The sequence below is a fragment of the Heptranchias perlo genome, unplaced genomic scaffold (genome assembly GCF_035084215.1).
Source record: "Heptranchias perlo isolate sHepPer1 unplaced genomic scaffold, sHepPer1.hap1 HAP1_SCAFFOLD_265, whole genome shotgun sequence".
NCBI lineage: Eukaryota > Metazoa > Chordata > Chondrichthyes > Hexanchiformes > Hexanchidae > Heptranchias > Heptranchias perlo.
The window spans coordinates 107,581-125,686 of NW_027139277.1; the positions used below are offsets into that span (position 1 = coordinate 107,581).

General features: G+C 56.9%; 2 protein-coding genes across 2 annotated transcripts; one reads left to right on the forward strand and one right to left on the reverse strand.

Annotated features, from left to right (window-relative positions):
* Positions 1-1,082: 1,082 nt before the first annotated feature.
* LOC137310612 (membrane-spanning 4-domains subfamily A member 12-like) lies at positions 1,083-12,514 on the reverse strand. The gene is made up of 6 exons (XM_067978343.1): positions 12,440-12,514; positions 9,264-9,377; positions 7,868-7,924; positions 4,697-4,810; positions 3,637-3,729; positions 1,083-1,332 (listed from the first exon to the last, which is right to left on the reverse strand). Exons 1-6 carry the CDS (start codon positions 12,512-12,514, stop codon positions 1,327-1,329), a joined length of 459 nt encoding a protein of 152 aa, XP_067834444.1. The 3' UTR covers positions 1,083-1,326.
* A 779-nt stretch (positions 12,515-13,293) lies between these two features.
* LOC137310610 (sialidase-like) lies at positions 13,294-17,804 on the forward strand. The gene is given in 5 exon segments (XM_067978341.1): positions 13,294-13,416; positions 16,049-16,146; positions 16,148-16,388; positions 16,805-16,915; positions 17,700-17,804. Coding segments are annotated over 5 exon segments (678 nt in total).
* The last annotated feature ends 302 nt before the right edge of the window (positions 17,805-18,106 follow it).

An 18,106-nucleotide genomic window follows, 5' to 3' on the forward strand; every position in this document is an offset into this window, starting at 1 on the left:
TGTAACAGGCTCGAGGGGCTGAATGGGCCTCCTCCTGTTCCTGTGTAACAGGCTCGAGGGGGGCTGAATGGGCCTCCTCCTGTTCCTGTGTAACAGGCTCGAGGGGGGCTGAATGGGCCTCCTCCTGTTCCTGTGTAACAGGCCCGAGGGGGGCTGAATGGGCCTCCTCCTGTTCCTGTGTAACAGGCTCGAGGGGGGCTGAATGGGCCTCCTCCTGTTCCTGTGTAACAGGCTCGAGGGGGGCTGAATGGGCCTCCTCCTGTTCCTGTGTAACAGGCTCGAGGGGCTGAATGGGCCTCCTCCTGTTCCTGTGTAACAGGCTCGAGGGGCTGAATGGGCCTCCTCCTGTTCCTCCGCACGAGAGATAATCCAGAGTCATCCAAAACCCGGGACGGGGGACCTGCTTCTTGGGGTCGAGAGGCTGCGCAGCAGTTCTCAAACCAGTCTGAAGTCGCACCTTCACTGGAGTTCCTTCAAGGTGGCTCCCCGTTGGTGTCAAAATGGCCGGCAGATAGGAGAGCCATTTTGGTGGCCGGTTACACAGGAACTTAAGAACAGGAGGCTCCCTCAAGCCTGATACACAGGAACAGGGGGAGGTCTTTAAGATTATGAAAGGGTTCAATAGGGTTGACGTAGAGAAGATGTTTCCACTTGTGGGGGGAGATCAAAACCAGAGGGCCATAAATATAAGATCGTCACTAATAAATCCAATCGGGAATTCAGGAGAATCTTCTTTCCCCAGAGAGCGGTGAGAATGTGGAACTCGCTACCACGAGGAGTAGTTGAGATGAATAGTGGAGATGGATTTAAGGGGAAGCTCGATAAACACATGAGGGAGAAAGGAATAGAAGGAGATGGTGATCGGGTGAGATGGAGTAGGGAGGGAGGAGGCTCGTGTGGAGCATAAACACCGGGATAGACCTGTTGGGCTGAATGGCCTGTTTCTGTGCTGTACATTCAATGTCATTTTATAAGACCAAGATCTTTAGTACATAAAAAGTGCTTTCAATAATTGTACCTCTCCTCTGGACACCTCCTTTCATTAAACAGTTGCCAAGCAGACAGTCCAAGATCGTATCATCTCCGTAGATGCAACTTTAATATTTAAATATATACAGAGTGTCTTTTCTCTCTGCAGGGTACAAACACTCGCATCGATGGACATTTCTCTTAAACCTGTTATTGCTGCGTTAAAGGCAAACGTGTGTTCACAGCCAGGCTCCTGACTTTCACCACCTGAGTAAAGCATCTGTGCGTGTTTTTCTATTTTGTCTGGGGCCAGGCATCGAAACTCTGAGCGTCGGGACTGTCCAATGGGCCTCTTCGTTACATCTGTGAGAAAGTACAAGCCGTGAGTTAGCCCTGGGTACAACAAGAGCGCCGACAGTTACGCAGGCACAGCATTCGCAATGAGAAGTGCCCAGTGGTCCTGCATCTGCCGGCGGGGGGGGGGCTCTTGCTCAGTTCCGTGGGGGGGGGGGGGTGTGAAAGCGGGCATGGGCGGGGACGCAAAACAGGCGGTCGCTCATCTTGCACCCGTTGCACGCCCCGTCCGATCAGCTCCACTGACGCGGTCTAACGTACGGCCCTTGCGATTCTTTGGCCTGTTCCCCGCCCCCATGTCCAATTTCACCCATCACATCTGCTCCTGTTCCTCACCGCCTTCCAACACCCGTCACCATGCTACCCAACTCTACGCCTGCAAATCCCGCTGTCTCCGGTGCCCTTTCAAATGGCCCTGTGGGCAATGCCCCGATGGGCGTACGCCCGCCTCCAGTGCCCACGGTGTTCTGTCCATTTGGATGCACTTTCCCAGTGTGCACTCTTCCATCCAGTGTGCTCGACAGCTGATTCAATTCGAAGATTAGCTTCGACTGCCTCCAGATTTATAACTGGGCCCTGGAGGCAGTATGGAGGAGAGTGACAAGGCTGGTCCCCTGTTCAGATGCCTATATTCATTTCCATTGGCCGCACTGCTTGTGGTAGCTTATAAACACTTGCAAAGCTTTAATGACCCGCACTGCCAAACCCACTGGCCTTTAATCCCATTTCTTACACCTCCACTCTCAAGTGTTTTGTCACTATTTGAGCCACCTTCAACTTCTTACAACAGCCTGCATTTATATAGCGCCTTTAACGTGGTAAAACGTCACAAGGGGCTTCACAGGAGCGATTATCAAACAGTGCCGAGGGAGCGCCGCACCGTCGGAGGGTCGGTACTGAGGGAGCGCCGCCCCGTCGGAGGGTCGGTACTGAGGGAGCGCCGCACTGTCGGAGGGTCGGTACTGAGGGAGCGCCGCCCCGTCGGAGGGTCGGTACTGAGGGAGCGCCGCACTGTCGGAGGGTCGGCACTGAGGGAGCGCCGCCCCGTCGGAGGGTCGGTACTGAGGGAGCGCCGCACTGTCGGAGGGTCGGTACTGAGGGAGCGCCGCCCCGTCGGAGGGTCGGTACTGAGGGAGCGCCGCACTGTCGGAGGGTCGGCACTGAGGGAGCGCCGCCCCGTCGGAGGGTCGGTACTGAGGGAGCGCCGCACTGTCGGAGGGTCGGTACTGAGGGAGCGCCGCACTGTCGGAGGGTCGGTACTGAGGGAGCGCCGCACTGTCGGAGGGTCGGTACTGAGGGAGCGCCGCACTGTCGGAGGGTCGGTACTGAGGGAGCGCCGCCCCGTCGGAGGGTCGGTACTGAGGGAGCGCCGCACTGTCGGAGGGTCGGTACCGAGGGAGCGCCGCACTGTTGGAGGGTCGGTACTGAGGGAGCGCCGCACTGTCGGAGGGTCGGTACCGAGGGAGCGCCGCACTGTTGGAGGGTCGGTACTGAGGGAGCGCCGCACTGTCGGAGGGTCAGTACTGAGGGAGCGCCGCACTGTCGGAGGGTCAGTACTGAGGGAGCGCCGCACTGTCGGAGGGTCAGTACTGAGGGAGCGCCGCACTGTCGGAGGGTCAGTACTGAGGGAGCGCCGCACTGTTGGAGGGTCGGTGCCGAGGGAGCGCCGCCCCGTCGGGGGTGCCGTCTTTGGGTTGAAACATTAAACCGAGGCCCCGTCTGCCCCCCTCGGGTGGATGTAAAAGATCCCACGGGCCACCACTGGAAGAAGAGCAGGGGGGGAGTTCTCCCCGGTGTCCTGGGCCCCGATATTTATCCCTCAACCAACATCACTGAAACAGAGAGATGAAATTGGATATGGGCGGGGACACAAGACAGGTATAGTACGGCACCTGCCGCCCGCTGTACACCCGGCCCGAGAATCGGATCCAGTGATTTCCATGGCCCTGAATAGCGGGTGTGTCCTACAACAGGCACCAAATGCGATAGTGCCTGTTTAACATCTCGCCCCACGTCCAATCCCACTCCCATTATCTGGTCATTTATCTTATGCTGTTTGTGGGCTGTCCTGAGGCGGTGGAAAGCGCTGTCTAAATGCAAATCTTTTCTTTACTTCTCTTTCTTCCTGTCCTTAGAACCTCTGCCTTTGCTGTGCTCCCAACTACCGTCCGCCTTTGCTGATCGCAGGCGAGGCGATAAACTCCCACCCGGTGAGAAAACGATCACGACGCTTTCAGTTCACGTATGAACCTTTCCGCCTCGCCCCCCTCCTCCCTTCTACATTCAAGCGGCTGCGACCCAGCATTGACTTACGTGTTTCCAGAGAATGATAGCAACTAGAAGGGACATAAAAATCTCCACCACAGAGTAAAGAAAAAGCAAGGCTAATATATACATAGGTGTTCGCTGTGGGGAGGAAAAAGAATCAAATATCACTGATCAATTGTGCACTGTTGGCGAAAGCAATCTATTTTTGTGTCAGCCTGTATAATACAAGTGAAATGGGATTTAAATGAACAAAAATGAAAGGGTTTCCCACACAGCCTGTACAAGCAGGGCCGTACGGGACTATGGGAAAAGAGCAGGGGGAGTGGGACCAATTGGAGAGCTCTTTCAAAGAGCCGGCTCAGGCACGATGGGCTGAATGGCCTCCTTCTGTGCTGTACCATTCCATGATTCTGTGCAGTGGGGCTTGTGGAGAAGCCACATTCCGTTAACGGACCGTGACGGGGGGGGGCGGGGGAGGGGCTTGCTCACCCGTGGCTCGGGGCCCGTGCGTTTTGCCAACGAGAGTCACCTTTGGGCGCTGGCACAACAAAATGGCCGACAGGTAATCAGCGGAAAGAGCGCGTGTGTGGGGGGGCGGTTGGGTGGGTGTTTATGGTAAACAGGTTTGGCGCGCATCCAGGTCAGAATAACGGGGACGATTTGGCCCCGCCTGAGCCGGTACCAAATTCCAGGTCAGCTTATTTACAGAGAGCGGCAAGGCGGGGATCTCACAAGTGCAGGAACCCTGACAGACGATGCCATGCCCGTGTTGGCACATCGTCTTTCTCCAAATGGGCTGGAGGTTCTGATGAAAACCTCTGATGAGGTTCCCCCCCGCCGCCCGGCACAATAATGGCCCCAAGAGGTTTGTACCTCCGGGACGTTAAGCACAGGCCGGGAACGATGCCTGGGACTTTCCTGCTCTGTACGGCTTGCCTCTAACAAGTTCACCAGAACAGAGGCACCAGGCGATCAGAAGCACAGGAGGTAGGTGAAGCAGCACTGATTCGCCGAGAGGCGACTCTTAATACACACGCCAGGAGTAAAATGCTACAACGCAGCATGACTGAACATTTGAGAAGCCAGAAATGGGGGTGGTACTTACTGAGACCCAAACGGAGCTGCCTGCTCTAGACATCAAGCAAGATATGACGTAAATCCCAGCTCCAACGGCTGCTGCGGCAACGCTGACGAAATTAAAGATCACAGTCGCCTTTTTCTGAAAACAATACATCAGGGGACAGGTGAAGGACTGAGAGACTGTCACTCAGAAACAGACATACATCAGCACGGACCTTGAAGAATATCCTCTCTTACAGGGTGTGCGTCAGTGACAACAGCCCAGCTAGTGGCTGGTTTCAAGGTGGCCATCCTTTCATCTCTGGAGCCTGGTTTCAATTCATCTCTCATGGTGCCCTGTACAGGTCCTCATCTAACCCGTGCTGTACCTGCCCTGGGAGTGTTTGACGGGACAGTGTAGAGGGAGCTTTACTCTGTATCTAACCCTGTACCTGACCCTGGGAGTGTTTGACGGGACAGTGTAGAGGGAGCTTTACTCTGTATCTAACCCTGTACCTGACCCTGGGAGTGTTTGACGGGACAGTGTAGAGGGAGCTTTACTCTGTATCTAACCCTGTACCTGACCCCGGGAGTGTTTGATGGGACAGTGTAGAGGGAGCTTTACTCTGTATCTAACCCTGTACCTGACCCTGGGAGTGTTTGATGGGACAGTGTCGAGGGAGCTTTACTCTGCATCTAACCCTGTACCTGACCCTGGGAGTGTTTGATGGGACAGTGTAGAGGGAGCTTTACTCTGCATCTAACCCTGTACCTGACCCTGGGAGTGTTTGATGGGACAGTGTCGAGGGAGCTTTACTCTGCATCTAACCCTGTACCTGACCCTGGGAGTGTTTGATGGGACAGTGTAGAGGGAGCTTTACTCTGTATCTAACCCCGTGCTGTACCTGCCCTGGGTGTGTTTGATGGGACAGTGTAGAGGGAGCTTTACTCTGTATCTAACCCTGTAACTGACCCTGGGAGTGTTTGATGGGACAGTGTAGAGGGAGCTTTACTCTGTATCTAACCGTGTACCTGACCCTGGGGAGTGTTTGATGGGACAGTGTAGAGGGAGCTTTACTCTGTATCTAACCCCGTGCTGTACCTGCCCTGGGTGTGTTTGATGGGACAGTGTAGAGGGAGCTTTACTCTGTATCTAACCCTGTCCCTGACCCTGGGAGTGTTTGATGGGACAGTGTAGAGGGAGCTTTACTCTGTATCTAACCCTGTCCCTGACCCTGGGAGTGTTTGATGGGACAGTGTAGAGGGAGCTTTACTCTGTATCTAACCCCGTGCTGTACCTGCCCTGGGTGTGTTTGATGGGGTCTCCAAGCAACATTTAGAGGGTAAATTCCCTGAGCCTGCGCTCAGTAGGGATAGTGCTTGAAGGGGCTGTTGTTATTTTCACATCGTCACACTCTCCCCTTGGAGAGGACAGTGTGAAGCAGCAGAAGGATTCGCCGGCCGATTAACAGTCCGACAGGCCCTGATGAGAACGCTCCTGCCGTGGCCATAACCACCTTTATTCCAGCCGTTCGGGGGGGGGGGTTAGTCCAATAGGGAAGGAGGGTTTCCAGTCTCTGGGCTCCCGCAACACAAACCGTTCGGCCGGGGGTGGGGGGCGACCCGCACTCGCCAGACTCGAGTGGATATCGATCCGGAATTCAGGTTCAGGAGCTCCGGTCCCCACGCCCTGGGACCGTGCGGAGCGGGATTCGAACCGTGACACCTTCTGATCGAGGGGGCGGGAACGCTGCCGCAGAGCCTCGCAAAGGCTCGCTCCATTCGAAGGCGTGAAGTCTGAAGGTGGGGCTACAGCTCTGTCGCATGGATTCTCTGACCCGCCATCACCCGGTGGGCCGTTCCCCGCTGGAAGTGCAAGCCCAGGGAAGTTATCCGTAAAACTACACTTTCTGCAGCAGACAGAACGGCCGTGCATGTCGGAGAGTGTCTGTGCACAATGCCCATGATTCTTTTTTTGCATTCTTCAAAAACAGGGAGGGGAACAGAACTTTCCGTGTTTTTTCCACTCAGTTTTGCAAACTGTTTTGACCTATCGTAACACGCCTTAACTCCCAACTTCAGAAGTACCTCATTGGCTGTAAACGCGCTTTGGGACGTCCCGAGGACGTGAAAGACCAATATAAACCACGTCCTTTCTTTATTTGCAGTCCCAAAGCCCTTCACAGCCAATAAAGTACTTTCTGAAGTGCAGTCACTGTTGTAATGTGGGAAATGCAGCAGCCAAGTAGCGCACAGCAAGATCCCACAAACAGCAATGTGATGGATGTCCAGATAATTTGTTTTTTTTAAAAAAGTGCTGTTGTTGAGGGATAAATAATGGCCGTGGGATCTTTTACACCCACCTGAGAGGGGCAGACGGGGCCTCAGTTTAACGTCTCATCTGAAAGACGGCGCCTCCGACAGTGCAGCGCTCCCTCAGTACTGACCCTCCGACAGTGCGGCGCTCCCTCAGTACCGACCCTCCGACGCTCCCTCAGTACTGACCCTCCGACAGTGCGGCGCTCCCTCAGTACTGACCCTCCGACAGTGCAGCGCTCCCTCAGTACTGACCCTCCGACAGTGCGGCGCTCCCTCAGTACTGACCCCCCGACAGTGCGGCGCTCCCTCAGTACCGACCCTCCGACAGTGCAGCGCTCCCTCAGTACCGACCCTCCGACAGTGCGGCGCTCCCTCAGTACTGACCCTCCGACAGTGCGGCGCTCCCTCAGTACTGACCCTCCGACAGTGCGGCGCTCCCTCAGTACTGACCCTCCGACAGTGCAGCGCTCCCTCAGTACTGACCCTCCGACAGTGCGGCACTCCCTCAGTACTGACCCCCCGACAGTGCGGCGCTCCCTCAGTACCGACCCTCCGACAGTGCGGCGCTCCCTCAGTACTGACCCTCCGACAGTGCGGCGCTCCCTCAGTACTGACCCTCCGACAGTGCGGCGCTCCCTCAGTACTGGCGCCGGGAGTGTCGGCCTGGATTATGGGGCTCGAGTAGGGTTTGAAGCCACTGCCTTCTGATTCAGAGGCGAGAGCGTTGCCCGCTGAGCCTCGGCTGCCTAGACATAGCGAAGGGACAGCGAGAAGCAGGGGGACTGGGCACAGATGGCCATTGACAACGATTTTCAAGACAGCAATTGGCAGTCGCTTTCTGGTCCGAGCAATCACTCCTCTTCCGGCACTAAGCGCTGGCATTCACTGCTGTACTTACCAAGCCCCGTTCTGGTGCATCAACATACAGCATTGTCAATGATCCTGAAATCACAAACTGCAACAGGGACAAAGCAAAGGAGAGTGTTAGACAGTGGCCGGCTTGTGCTGAAACACAACGGAGCAGGACAGGAATTCCGCGTGATCCAATTTCATGTACAAGTGCATAAAAAAGCGCCAACAAGAATGTAATACGAGCAGGATAAATCTATCCATGTAAACGTCACTGATTGCAATTACTGCTCCAGCAGCAACATCCTGCATTTATATAGCGCCTTTAACGTAGTGAAACGTCCCAAGGCACTTCGCAGGAGTGATTATCAAACAAAATTTGACACCGAGCCAAATAAGGAGATATTAGAACAGGTGACCAAAAGCTCGGTCAAAGAGGGAGATTTTAAGGAGCGTCTTAAAGGAGGAGAGAGAGGGGGAGAGGTTTAGGGAGGGAATTCCAGAGCTTGGGGCCCAGGCAGCTGAAGGCACGGCCGCCAATGGCGGAGCGATGGGAATCGGGGGGATGGACAAGAGGCCGGAATTGGAGGAGGGCAGAGATCTCGGAGGGTTGGAGGGGCTGGAGGAGGTTACAGAGATAGGGAGGGGAGGGCGAGGGCCAAGGAGGGATTTGAAAACAAGGATGGGAAAATTTAAAAATCAGGGCATTCCCGGACTTCTGAATCGTTACTGGGGAGATTGCCCTCTTCTGGCAGGTGTAGGAGGCACTTATTGGGACAATGCATCCCTTTAGCCCACTGATTTATTGCCCACTAGAATCACTGGACAGAAAATCATTGGCACGCGGTGAATCATTTCAGGACACTTGCTCCTGGCATGCCCCAGGGGCACTGAAGCAGGAAATCGCCCCTGGTTTCTGCTCCTTCATTCCCTTACTGCTCTAAATAAAGCCGGCGGAATAAATCAGCAGCTCACATGTTTGTCACCTTCTCACGTGTGTCTAAAGATCGCAAAGCGTCCTCACTGCCCCACTCTCTGCAACCTTCCCCCTCCGACGGTTCGATAAATTTACTCTGTTTGTAGCTGAGGCCGACAAGATCAGAAAGGCCCAGATTCTTCCCCGGGTCCCAGTCTGTGCCGGGTTAGCTGATTTTAGGACACCGAGGAGAACTCCCCCTGCTCTTTACCCAGAGAGCGGTGAGAATGTGGAATTCGCTCCCACAAGGAGTAGTTGAGGTGAATGGTGTAGATGGATTTAAGGGGAAGCTCGATAAACACATGAGGGAGAAAGGAATCAAAGGAGATGGTGATGGGGTGAGATTAAGAGGCATGGGAGGAGGCTCGTGTGGAGCATAAACACCGGGATGGGCTGAATGGCCTGTTTCTGTGCTGTACATTCTATATAATTCTGTCTCCTACTTAAAGATTATAATAGATTAACAAACCAGTATTCCTGTCCACCAAGGTATCCACATCCCGATGGCAATTACATATGGTGCAGAGTAGTACAGCGGGACACCAAATCCCAAGTTAATCAGTCCCAGCATGATCTGCACGACCTACAATTTGGGATGGGTGACACAAAGATGATTAGAGCAGAGTTCATTGACTTTCAAGATTATTTTAATGCAAAGAAAAACAAGCATCTGTTTAAGAAGTGATATAAAATGTGGCTGGTGTGAACGAGAAAAGATTTGCATTTATACAGCCCCATCGCATAAAGGACCTCAGGACGTCCCAAAGCACTTTACATCCAGTGAAGCACTTTTTTTCAAAAAGTGTAGTCACTGTTGTAATGTAGGAAACAACAGCCAATTTGCGCACAGCAGGATCCCACAAACAGCAATGTGATAAATGACCAGATCATTTGTTTGCGATGTTGGTGGAGGGATAAATACCGGGGAGAACTCCCCCCTGCTCTTCTTCCAATAGCGGTCGTGAGATCTTTTACATCCACCTGAGAGGGGCAGACGGGGCCTCGGTTTAACGTCTCATCGTGAAAGACAGGCCCTCCGACTGTGCAGCGTTCCCTCAGTACTGCACTGGTGCGTCGGCCTGGACTATGGGGTTCGAGTCTCTGGAGTGGGGCTCGAACCCACGACCTAGTGACTCAGATACATTTCCAGTAAGCCGGCGTAGAGGTAGGGGCTCTCTGCTCAAACCCCTGGGTCTCGCTGTCATTCACCTAGATACTGGGCTGGTAGAGGTGCACTCTGGATCACAGGGAACTGGAGGACCGCTTATCGGAATAGTCGGTGGCGCTGTTCGCGAATAGACTATCGAAAGCGTAAAACCCAAAACCATAAGCCGGGCCTAATATGAATCTGGAATGAACTGATTTTCTAAACTCATGATTGCGCTACATTTTGGCAAGATCCTGCATCCCGAATGTTATTTTAAGTTGAAATGTGACTGCATTTATAGGTACAAACCGGTAGATGGCAAGCTCAGGGCTGATATCGGGGAAGCACTGGTCTTTCACGGAAGGCAGTGGGGGGGCAAAGGCTCAAGTATTTTGAAGAGACTCCTCTGCTCTTCTTCCAATAGTGGCCATGGAATCCTTAACATCTACCTGAAAGGGCAGACGGGGCCTTGGTTCAATGTCTCGTCTGAAAGACGGCCCCTCCGACAGTGCGGCTCTCCCTCAGGACCGACCCTCCGACAGTGTGGCGCTCCCTCAGCACTGACCCTCCGACAGTGCAGCGCTCCCTCAGTACTGACCCTCCGACAGTGCAGCGCTCCCTCAGGACCGACCCTCCGACAGTGCAGCGCTCCCTCAGTACTGACCCTCCGACAGTGCAGCGCTCCCTCAGGACCGACCCTCCGACAGTGCGGCGCTCCCTCAGTACTGACCCTCTGACAGTGCGGCGCTCCCTCAGTACTGACCCTCCGACAGTGCGGCGCTCCCTCAGTACTGACCCTCCGACAGTGCGGCGCTCCCTCAGTACTGACCCTCCGACAGTGCGGCGCTCCCTCAGTACCGACCCTCCGACAGTGCGGCGCTCCCTCAGTACCACCCCTCCGACAGTGAGGCGCTCCCTCAGTACCGTCCCTTAGTACTGACCCTCCGACAGTGCGGCGCTCCCTTAGTACCGACCCTCCGACAGTGCGGTGCTCCCTCAGTACCGACCCTCCGACAGTGCGGCGCTCCCTCAGCACTGACCCTCCGACAGTGCAGCGCTCCCTCAGGACCGACCCTCCGACAGTGCAGCGCTCCCTCAGGACCGACCCTCCGACAGTGCGGCGCTCCCTCAGTACCGACCCTCCGACAGTGCGGCGCTCCCTCAGTACTGACCCTCCGACAGTGCGGCGCTCCCTCAGTACTGACCCTCCGACAGTGCGGCGCTCCCTCAGTACTGACCCTCCGACAGTGCGGCGCTCCCTCAGTACTGACCCTCCGACAGTGAGGCGCTCCCTCAGTACTGACCCTCCGACAGTGCGGCGCTCCCTCAGTACTGACCCTCTGACATTGCGGCGCTCCCTCAGTACTGACCCTCCGACAGTGCGGCGCTCCCTCAGTACCGACCCTCCGACAGTGCGGCGCTCCCTCAGTACCGACCCTCCGACAGTGCGGCGCTCCCTCAGTACCGACCCTCCGACAGTGCGGCGCTCCCTCAGTCCTGACCCTCTGACAGTGCGGCGCTCCCTCAGTCCTGACCCTCTGACAGTGCGGCGCTCCCTCAGTACTGACCCTCCGACAGTGCGGCGCTCCCTCAGTACTGACCCCCCGACAGTGCGGCGCTCCCTCAGTACTGACCGTCCGACATTGCGGCGCTGCCTCAGTACTGACCCTCCGACAGTGCGGCGCTCCCTCAGTACCGACCCTCCGACAGTGCGGCGCTCCCTCAGTACCGACCCTCCGACAGTGCGGCGCTCCCTCAGTACCGACCCTCCGACAGTGCGGCGCTCCCTCGGTACCGACCCTCCGACAGTGCGGCTCTCCCTCAGTACCGACCCTCCGACAGTGCGGCGCTCCCTCAGTACCGACCCTCCGACAGTGCGGCGCTCTCTCGGTACCGACCCTCCGACAGTGCGGCGCTCCCTTAGTACCGACCCCCCGACAGTGCGGCGCTCCCTCAGTCCTGACCCTCCGACAGTGCGGCGCTCCCTCAGTACCGACCCTCCGACAGTGCGGCGCTCCCTCAGTACCGACCCTCCGACAGTGCGGCGCTCCCTCAGTCCTGACCCTCCGACAGTGCGGCGCTCCCTCAGTACTGACCCTCCGACAGTGCGGCGCTCCCTCAGTACCGACCCTCCGACAGTGCGGCGCTCCCTCAGTACGGACCCTCCGACAGTGCGGCGCTCCCTCAGTACTGACCCTCCGACAGTGCAGCGCTCCCTCAGTACTGACCCTCCGACAGTGCGGCGCTCCCTCAGTACTGACCCTCCGACAGTGCAGCGCTCCCTCACTACTGACCCTCCGACAGTGCAGCGCTCCCTCAGCACTGGCGCCGGGAGTGCCGGGAACTCGATTATGTTCTCAAGTCTCTGGAAGGGGACTCAAACCCACGACCTTCTGACCCAGAGGCAAGAGTGCTCCCACTGATCCATTCCTGACTCCTCGTTCATTCACTAAGCACTGCATGAGAATGCAACATAAAAATGGATTGTATCGTCTTACACCAAAATGTCTCAGGCGTCGTGCATCTTCTCGCAGTAGATTAGCAGGAGCGCAGCAATCAAATGCAGATGACATCTCCTGTTCGGGAAGGAAGTCCGCATTAGGGCAAGCCAAGGTGAACAAGTCTCCAATCCCTCCATAGCCTCGCTCCCCTCCCTATCTCTGTAACCTCCTCCAGCTCTACTGCCCTCCGAGATCTCGGCCCTTCTCCAATTCCGCCCTCTTGTCCATCCCCCCCGATTCCCATCGCTCCACCATTGGCGGCCGTGCCTTCAGCTGCCTGGGCCCTAAGCTCTGGAATTCCCTCCCTGAACCTCTCCACCTCTCTCGCCTCCTTTAAGACGCTCCTTAAAACCTCCCTCTTCAACCAAGCTTGTGGTCACCTGAACTTATATCTCCTTATGTGCCTCGGTGTCAAATTTCTGTCTGATTTATGGTCCTGAGAAGCACCTTGGGACGTTTTTACTATGTTAAAGTTGTTGTTGTTGAGACAATAGACCCGATTTTAACTCGGGACACCAGTCAGGTGGGGCGGGAAGCCCCCTTGACACCGTCGGCGTGAGGGGTCAGGCAGTTTGAACTGATTTCTGGATCGCACCGGGAATTGGACAGCTCTATCCCACCTGGTGCGGGGCAATTTCATGCCTGACTCCCGAGGCCCATTTAAAGCAGGGACACGCCCTCTTAAAAAGTGAGGCAGCGTCCCCAGTTTGGGTTTTTCACTGTTGTACTCTTCAAGACGTCTGAAAGGAGTTGCAGCAGGTCAGCCCCCAGGGAGTCGGAGGGTCCTCTCCTCCCCATTGTCCCCAGGCGAGGATCAAACGCGCAGGGAATGTTGCTAAATGTTTTAACTGATGTGCGCCCAGCGTACCACCAGCGCTGGTTTCCTCTCCCGCTTCCGAATCAGGAAATCAGCCCAACCCACCGACAGTGCAGAGAAGACGGGTCACGTGCGCACGGCCCGACTGATAAACGTGGTTTGCAGAGAGACCAGGTCAGAGGGTGATGTGCAGACGGTCACGGAGAGCCACCCGATCTGTACGGGGTGGACATTCCTGTAGATGTCCACCCGGATGAGACGCGGAGAGGACATCGATCTTCCACTGGAAGTGAGAGAAGGGGAAGTGCCTGCCCCAAGTATTAGCCTTCCATTCTCTGCAACTTTTCCCCTTCTTCCTGCTTGCCTCCCTCACCACACTCCCCCCCCTCTCATTTCCAAACCTTCACCCACCCGATATTGCTCCTTCCTTTCCCTCCACTCTCAGCTTCTGTTCCTACGTCTGTCCACTCTTCCCCTCCCTTCCTCTTCCATTAACCCCAACAGTCGAACCCCATCCCTGACCCCTGCACTCTAACCCCATCCCTGACCCCAAAACTAGTCCTATCCCCGACCCCAACACTCTAACCCTATCACTGACCCGACCCCAACACCCTAACCCTATCCCTGACCCCTAACCCCAACATTCGAACCCTGACCCCAACACCCTAACCCTATCCCTGACCCCTAACCCCAACATTCGAACCCTGACGCCAACACCCGAACCCTGTCCCTTAACCCCAACCCTATCCCTGACCCCAACACCCGTCCCTGACCCCTAACCCTATCCCCGACCCCTAACCTGATCCCCGACCCCTAATCCTATCCTGACCCCAACCCCCTTATCCCTGACCCTAAACCCATCCCTGCCCCCAACCCCCTTATCCTAACCTTGACCCCTGCCCCCAACCCCCTTATCCGAACCTTGACCCCTGCCCCCAACCCCCTTATCCTAACCTTGACCCCTGCCCCCAACCCTTATCCGAACCTTGACCCCTGCCCCCAACCCCCTTATCCTAACCTTGACCCCTGCCCCCAACCCCCTATCCCTGACCCCAAACCCTATCCCTGACCTCTGCCCCCAACCCCCTATCCCTGACCCCAAACCCTATCCCTGACCTCTGCCCCCAACCCCCTATCCCTGACCCCAAACCCTATCCCTGACCTCTGCCCCTATCCCTGACCCCTGCCCCCAACACTCCATCCCCTCACCGTAAACGGCGCCTCGACACTGGCCTTTGTGACGTAGCCCCCCGGCTCGGACCGCCCCGCCCCCCTCCCCCCAGGGTCGCCATGGCGACGGGGTGGATGCGGACCCAATAGGAGCAAGGAGCCTTCGCGTCCCTCTCGACGCCCCATCGCCAAATCACTTCATCCCTGTTTAATCTTAACCGGTCCATCCACCACACCCCCAACCCATCGCAACCCTCCCTCCCGGGCAAATCCTCCATCCGCCCCATATATATATATATTTGGTCCCATTCGCCGCCATCGCCTCACCTTCCGCCGCTAATGGCCGCTCCGCACTCGCCGCCTCCTCCTTTCCCTTCCCTTCCCCCCACCCCCTTCACCGCACCTGCGCAGACCCCGCGCGGGCGGACCCGGACCACGTGTTGGGCTTTTTTTTTTGAAAGGCGCGCCTCGCGCTCCACGTTCCCAACCGCCTCGCGTGTGAGGGCGGGGCCAACGCGCGCCCGGCCCAGTGAACGCGCGCCGCCCCCGCCCCGCCGCGGGACCGCGCCCCGCAGGCACCCGCCGGGCGAGCGCGTTCCCGCATGCTGCCCGCATGCGCGGTAGCCTTCTCTCTCCCTCTTTTTCCCTCCCCACCCCCCCCTTCCACCTCAGTGCTGGATTTGCAACAGGACAGGGTTTTTGCATCTTTGCAGATGCACCCCCTCCCCAAACTCCAGCAGACCCCCCCCAATATCCCAGCACATCCCCTCCCTAAACTCCAGCAGACCCCCCCCAATATCCCAGCACACCCCCTCCCCAAACTCCAGCAGACCCCCCCAATATCCCAGCACACCCCCTCCCCAAACTCCAGCAGACGCCCCCAATATTCCAGCAGACACCCCAAACTCCAGCAGACCCCCCCAATATCCCAGCACACCCCCTCCCCAAACTCCAGCAGACCCCCCCAATATCCCAGCACACACCCTCCCCAAACTCCAGCAGACCCCCCCAATATCCCAGCAGACACCCCAAACTCCAGCAGACCCCCCCAATATCCCAGCACACCCCCTCCCCAAACTCCAGCAGACCCCCCCAATATCCCAGCACACCCCCTCCCCAAACTCCAGCAGACCCCCCCAATATCCCAGCACACCCCCTCCCCAAACTCCAGCAGACCCCCCCAATATCCCAGCACACCCTCCCTCCCCAATACCCCAGCACACACCCCCCAATACCCCAGCACACACCCCCAATACCCCAGCAACCGCCCCCCAATACCCCAGCACACACCCCCAATACCCCAGCACACACCCCCAATACCCCAGCACACCCCCCCAATACCCCAGCACACCCCCCCAATACCCCAGCACACCCCCCCAATACCCCATCACACACCCCCAATACCCCAGCAACCGCCCCCCAATACCCCAGCACACACCCCCGATACCCCAGCACCCCCCCCAATACCCCAGCACACCCCCCCAATACCCCAGCACACACCCCCAATATCCCAGCACACACCCCCAATATCCCAGCACACACCCCCAATACCCCAGCACACCCCCCCAATACCCCAGCACCCCCCCCAATACCCCAGCACACAACCCCCAATACCCCAGCACACAACCCCCAATACCCCAGCACACACAACCCCCAATACCCCAGCACACACAACCCCCAATACCCCAGCACACACAACCCCCAATACCCCAGCACACAACCCCCAATACCCCAGCACACACAACCCCCAATACCCCAGCACACACAACCCCCAATACCCCAGCACACACCCCCAATACCCCAGCACACAACCCCCAATAGCCCAGCACACAACCCCCAATACCCCAGCACACACCCCCAATACCCCAGCACACAACCCCCAATACCCCAGCACACACAACCCCCAATACCCCAGCACACACAACCCCCAATACCCCAGCACACACCCCCAATATCCCAGCACACACCCCCAATACCCCAGCAAACACCCCCAATACCCCAGCACACACCCCCAATACCCCAGCACACAACCCCCAATACCCCAGCACACAACCCCCAATACCCCAGCACACAACCCCCAATACCCCAGCACACACAACCCCCAATACCCCAGCACACAACCCCCAATACCCCAGCACACAACCCCCAATACCCCAGCACACAACCCCCAATACCCCAGCACACACAACCCCCAATACCCCAGCACACAACCCCCAATACCCCAGCACACAACCCCCAATACCCCAGCACACAACCCCCAATACCCCAGCACACACCCCAATACCCCAGCAACCGCCCCCCAATACCCCAGCACACACCCCAATACCCCAGCACACAACCCCCAATACCCCAGCACACAACCCCCAATACCCCAGCACACAACCCCCAATACCCCAGCACACACAACCCCCAATACCCCAGCACACACCCCCAATACCCCAGCACACACCCCCAATACCCCAGCACACACAACCCCCAATACCCCAGCACACAACCCCCAATACCCCAGCACACACAACCCCCAATACCCCAGCACACACCCCAATACCCCAGCAACCGCCCCCCAATACCCCAGCACACACCCCAATACCCCAGCACACAACCCCCAATACCCCAGCACACAACCCCCAATACCCCAGCACACAACCCCCAATACCCCAGCACACACAACCCCCAATACCCCAGCACACACCCCCAATACCCCAGCACACACCCCCAATACCCCAGCACACACAACCCCCAATACCCCAGCACACAACCCCCAATACCCCAGCACACACCCCAATACCCCAGCAACCCCCCCGCCAATACCCCAGCAAACACCCCCCGCCAATACCCCAGCAAACACCCCCCACCCCCACCCAACATTACGTAGCAAACAAGAAAAAAAGACACAGATAGGAAAGAAAAGACTTGTCCGATGCTGCGAATGGAGAGGGTGGCATCCCAGCCAAAATGGCTGCCAACGCACCCCCCAAGTCAAGGTGCATCGGTGCAGGGGAGGGTCACGGTCAGTGTTTCCGGTGCACTGCAGCAACTCACTGACAGGCCCTCCCAAACCCGCCACCTCTACCAGCTGAATGGCACCTCGATTGGCACCCCATCCACCACCCTAAACATTCACTCCCTTCACCACCGGCGCACCGTGGCCGCAGTGTGGACCATCCACAGGATGCACTGCAGCAACTCGCCAAGGCTTCTTCGACAGCACCTCCCAAACCCGCGACCTCTACCACCTCGAAGGACCTGTTTATTTTATACTGTTTCCAGGCTGTGGAGAAATCTCTTCAGTCCGGAGGGGAAGAGTTGCCTGCAATCACTGAACGGACGGATACATCAGGCTGCCATTTTTCTCTAGTTGGACCGAGCGATTAACGATTCCAATAAATACAGTCACGTGTTCAGTGTAACCGTGTAATTTTATTATCGAATTATCGCCATATAAACTAAATGGTCCAATTTTAAAGGGGGTGCAGGAACAGAGAGACCTGGGGGTGTGTGTACACTAATCTTTGAAGGTGGCAGGACAAGTTGAGAAGGTTGTTAAAAAAGCATATGGGATCCTGGGCTTTATTAATAGAGGCACGGAGTACAAAAGCAAGGGAGTTATGCTAAACCTTTATAAAACACTGGGGTAGACCTCAGCTGGAGTATTGTGTCCAATTCTGGGCCCCGCA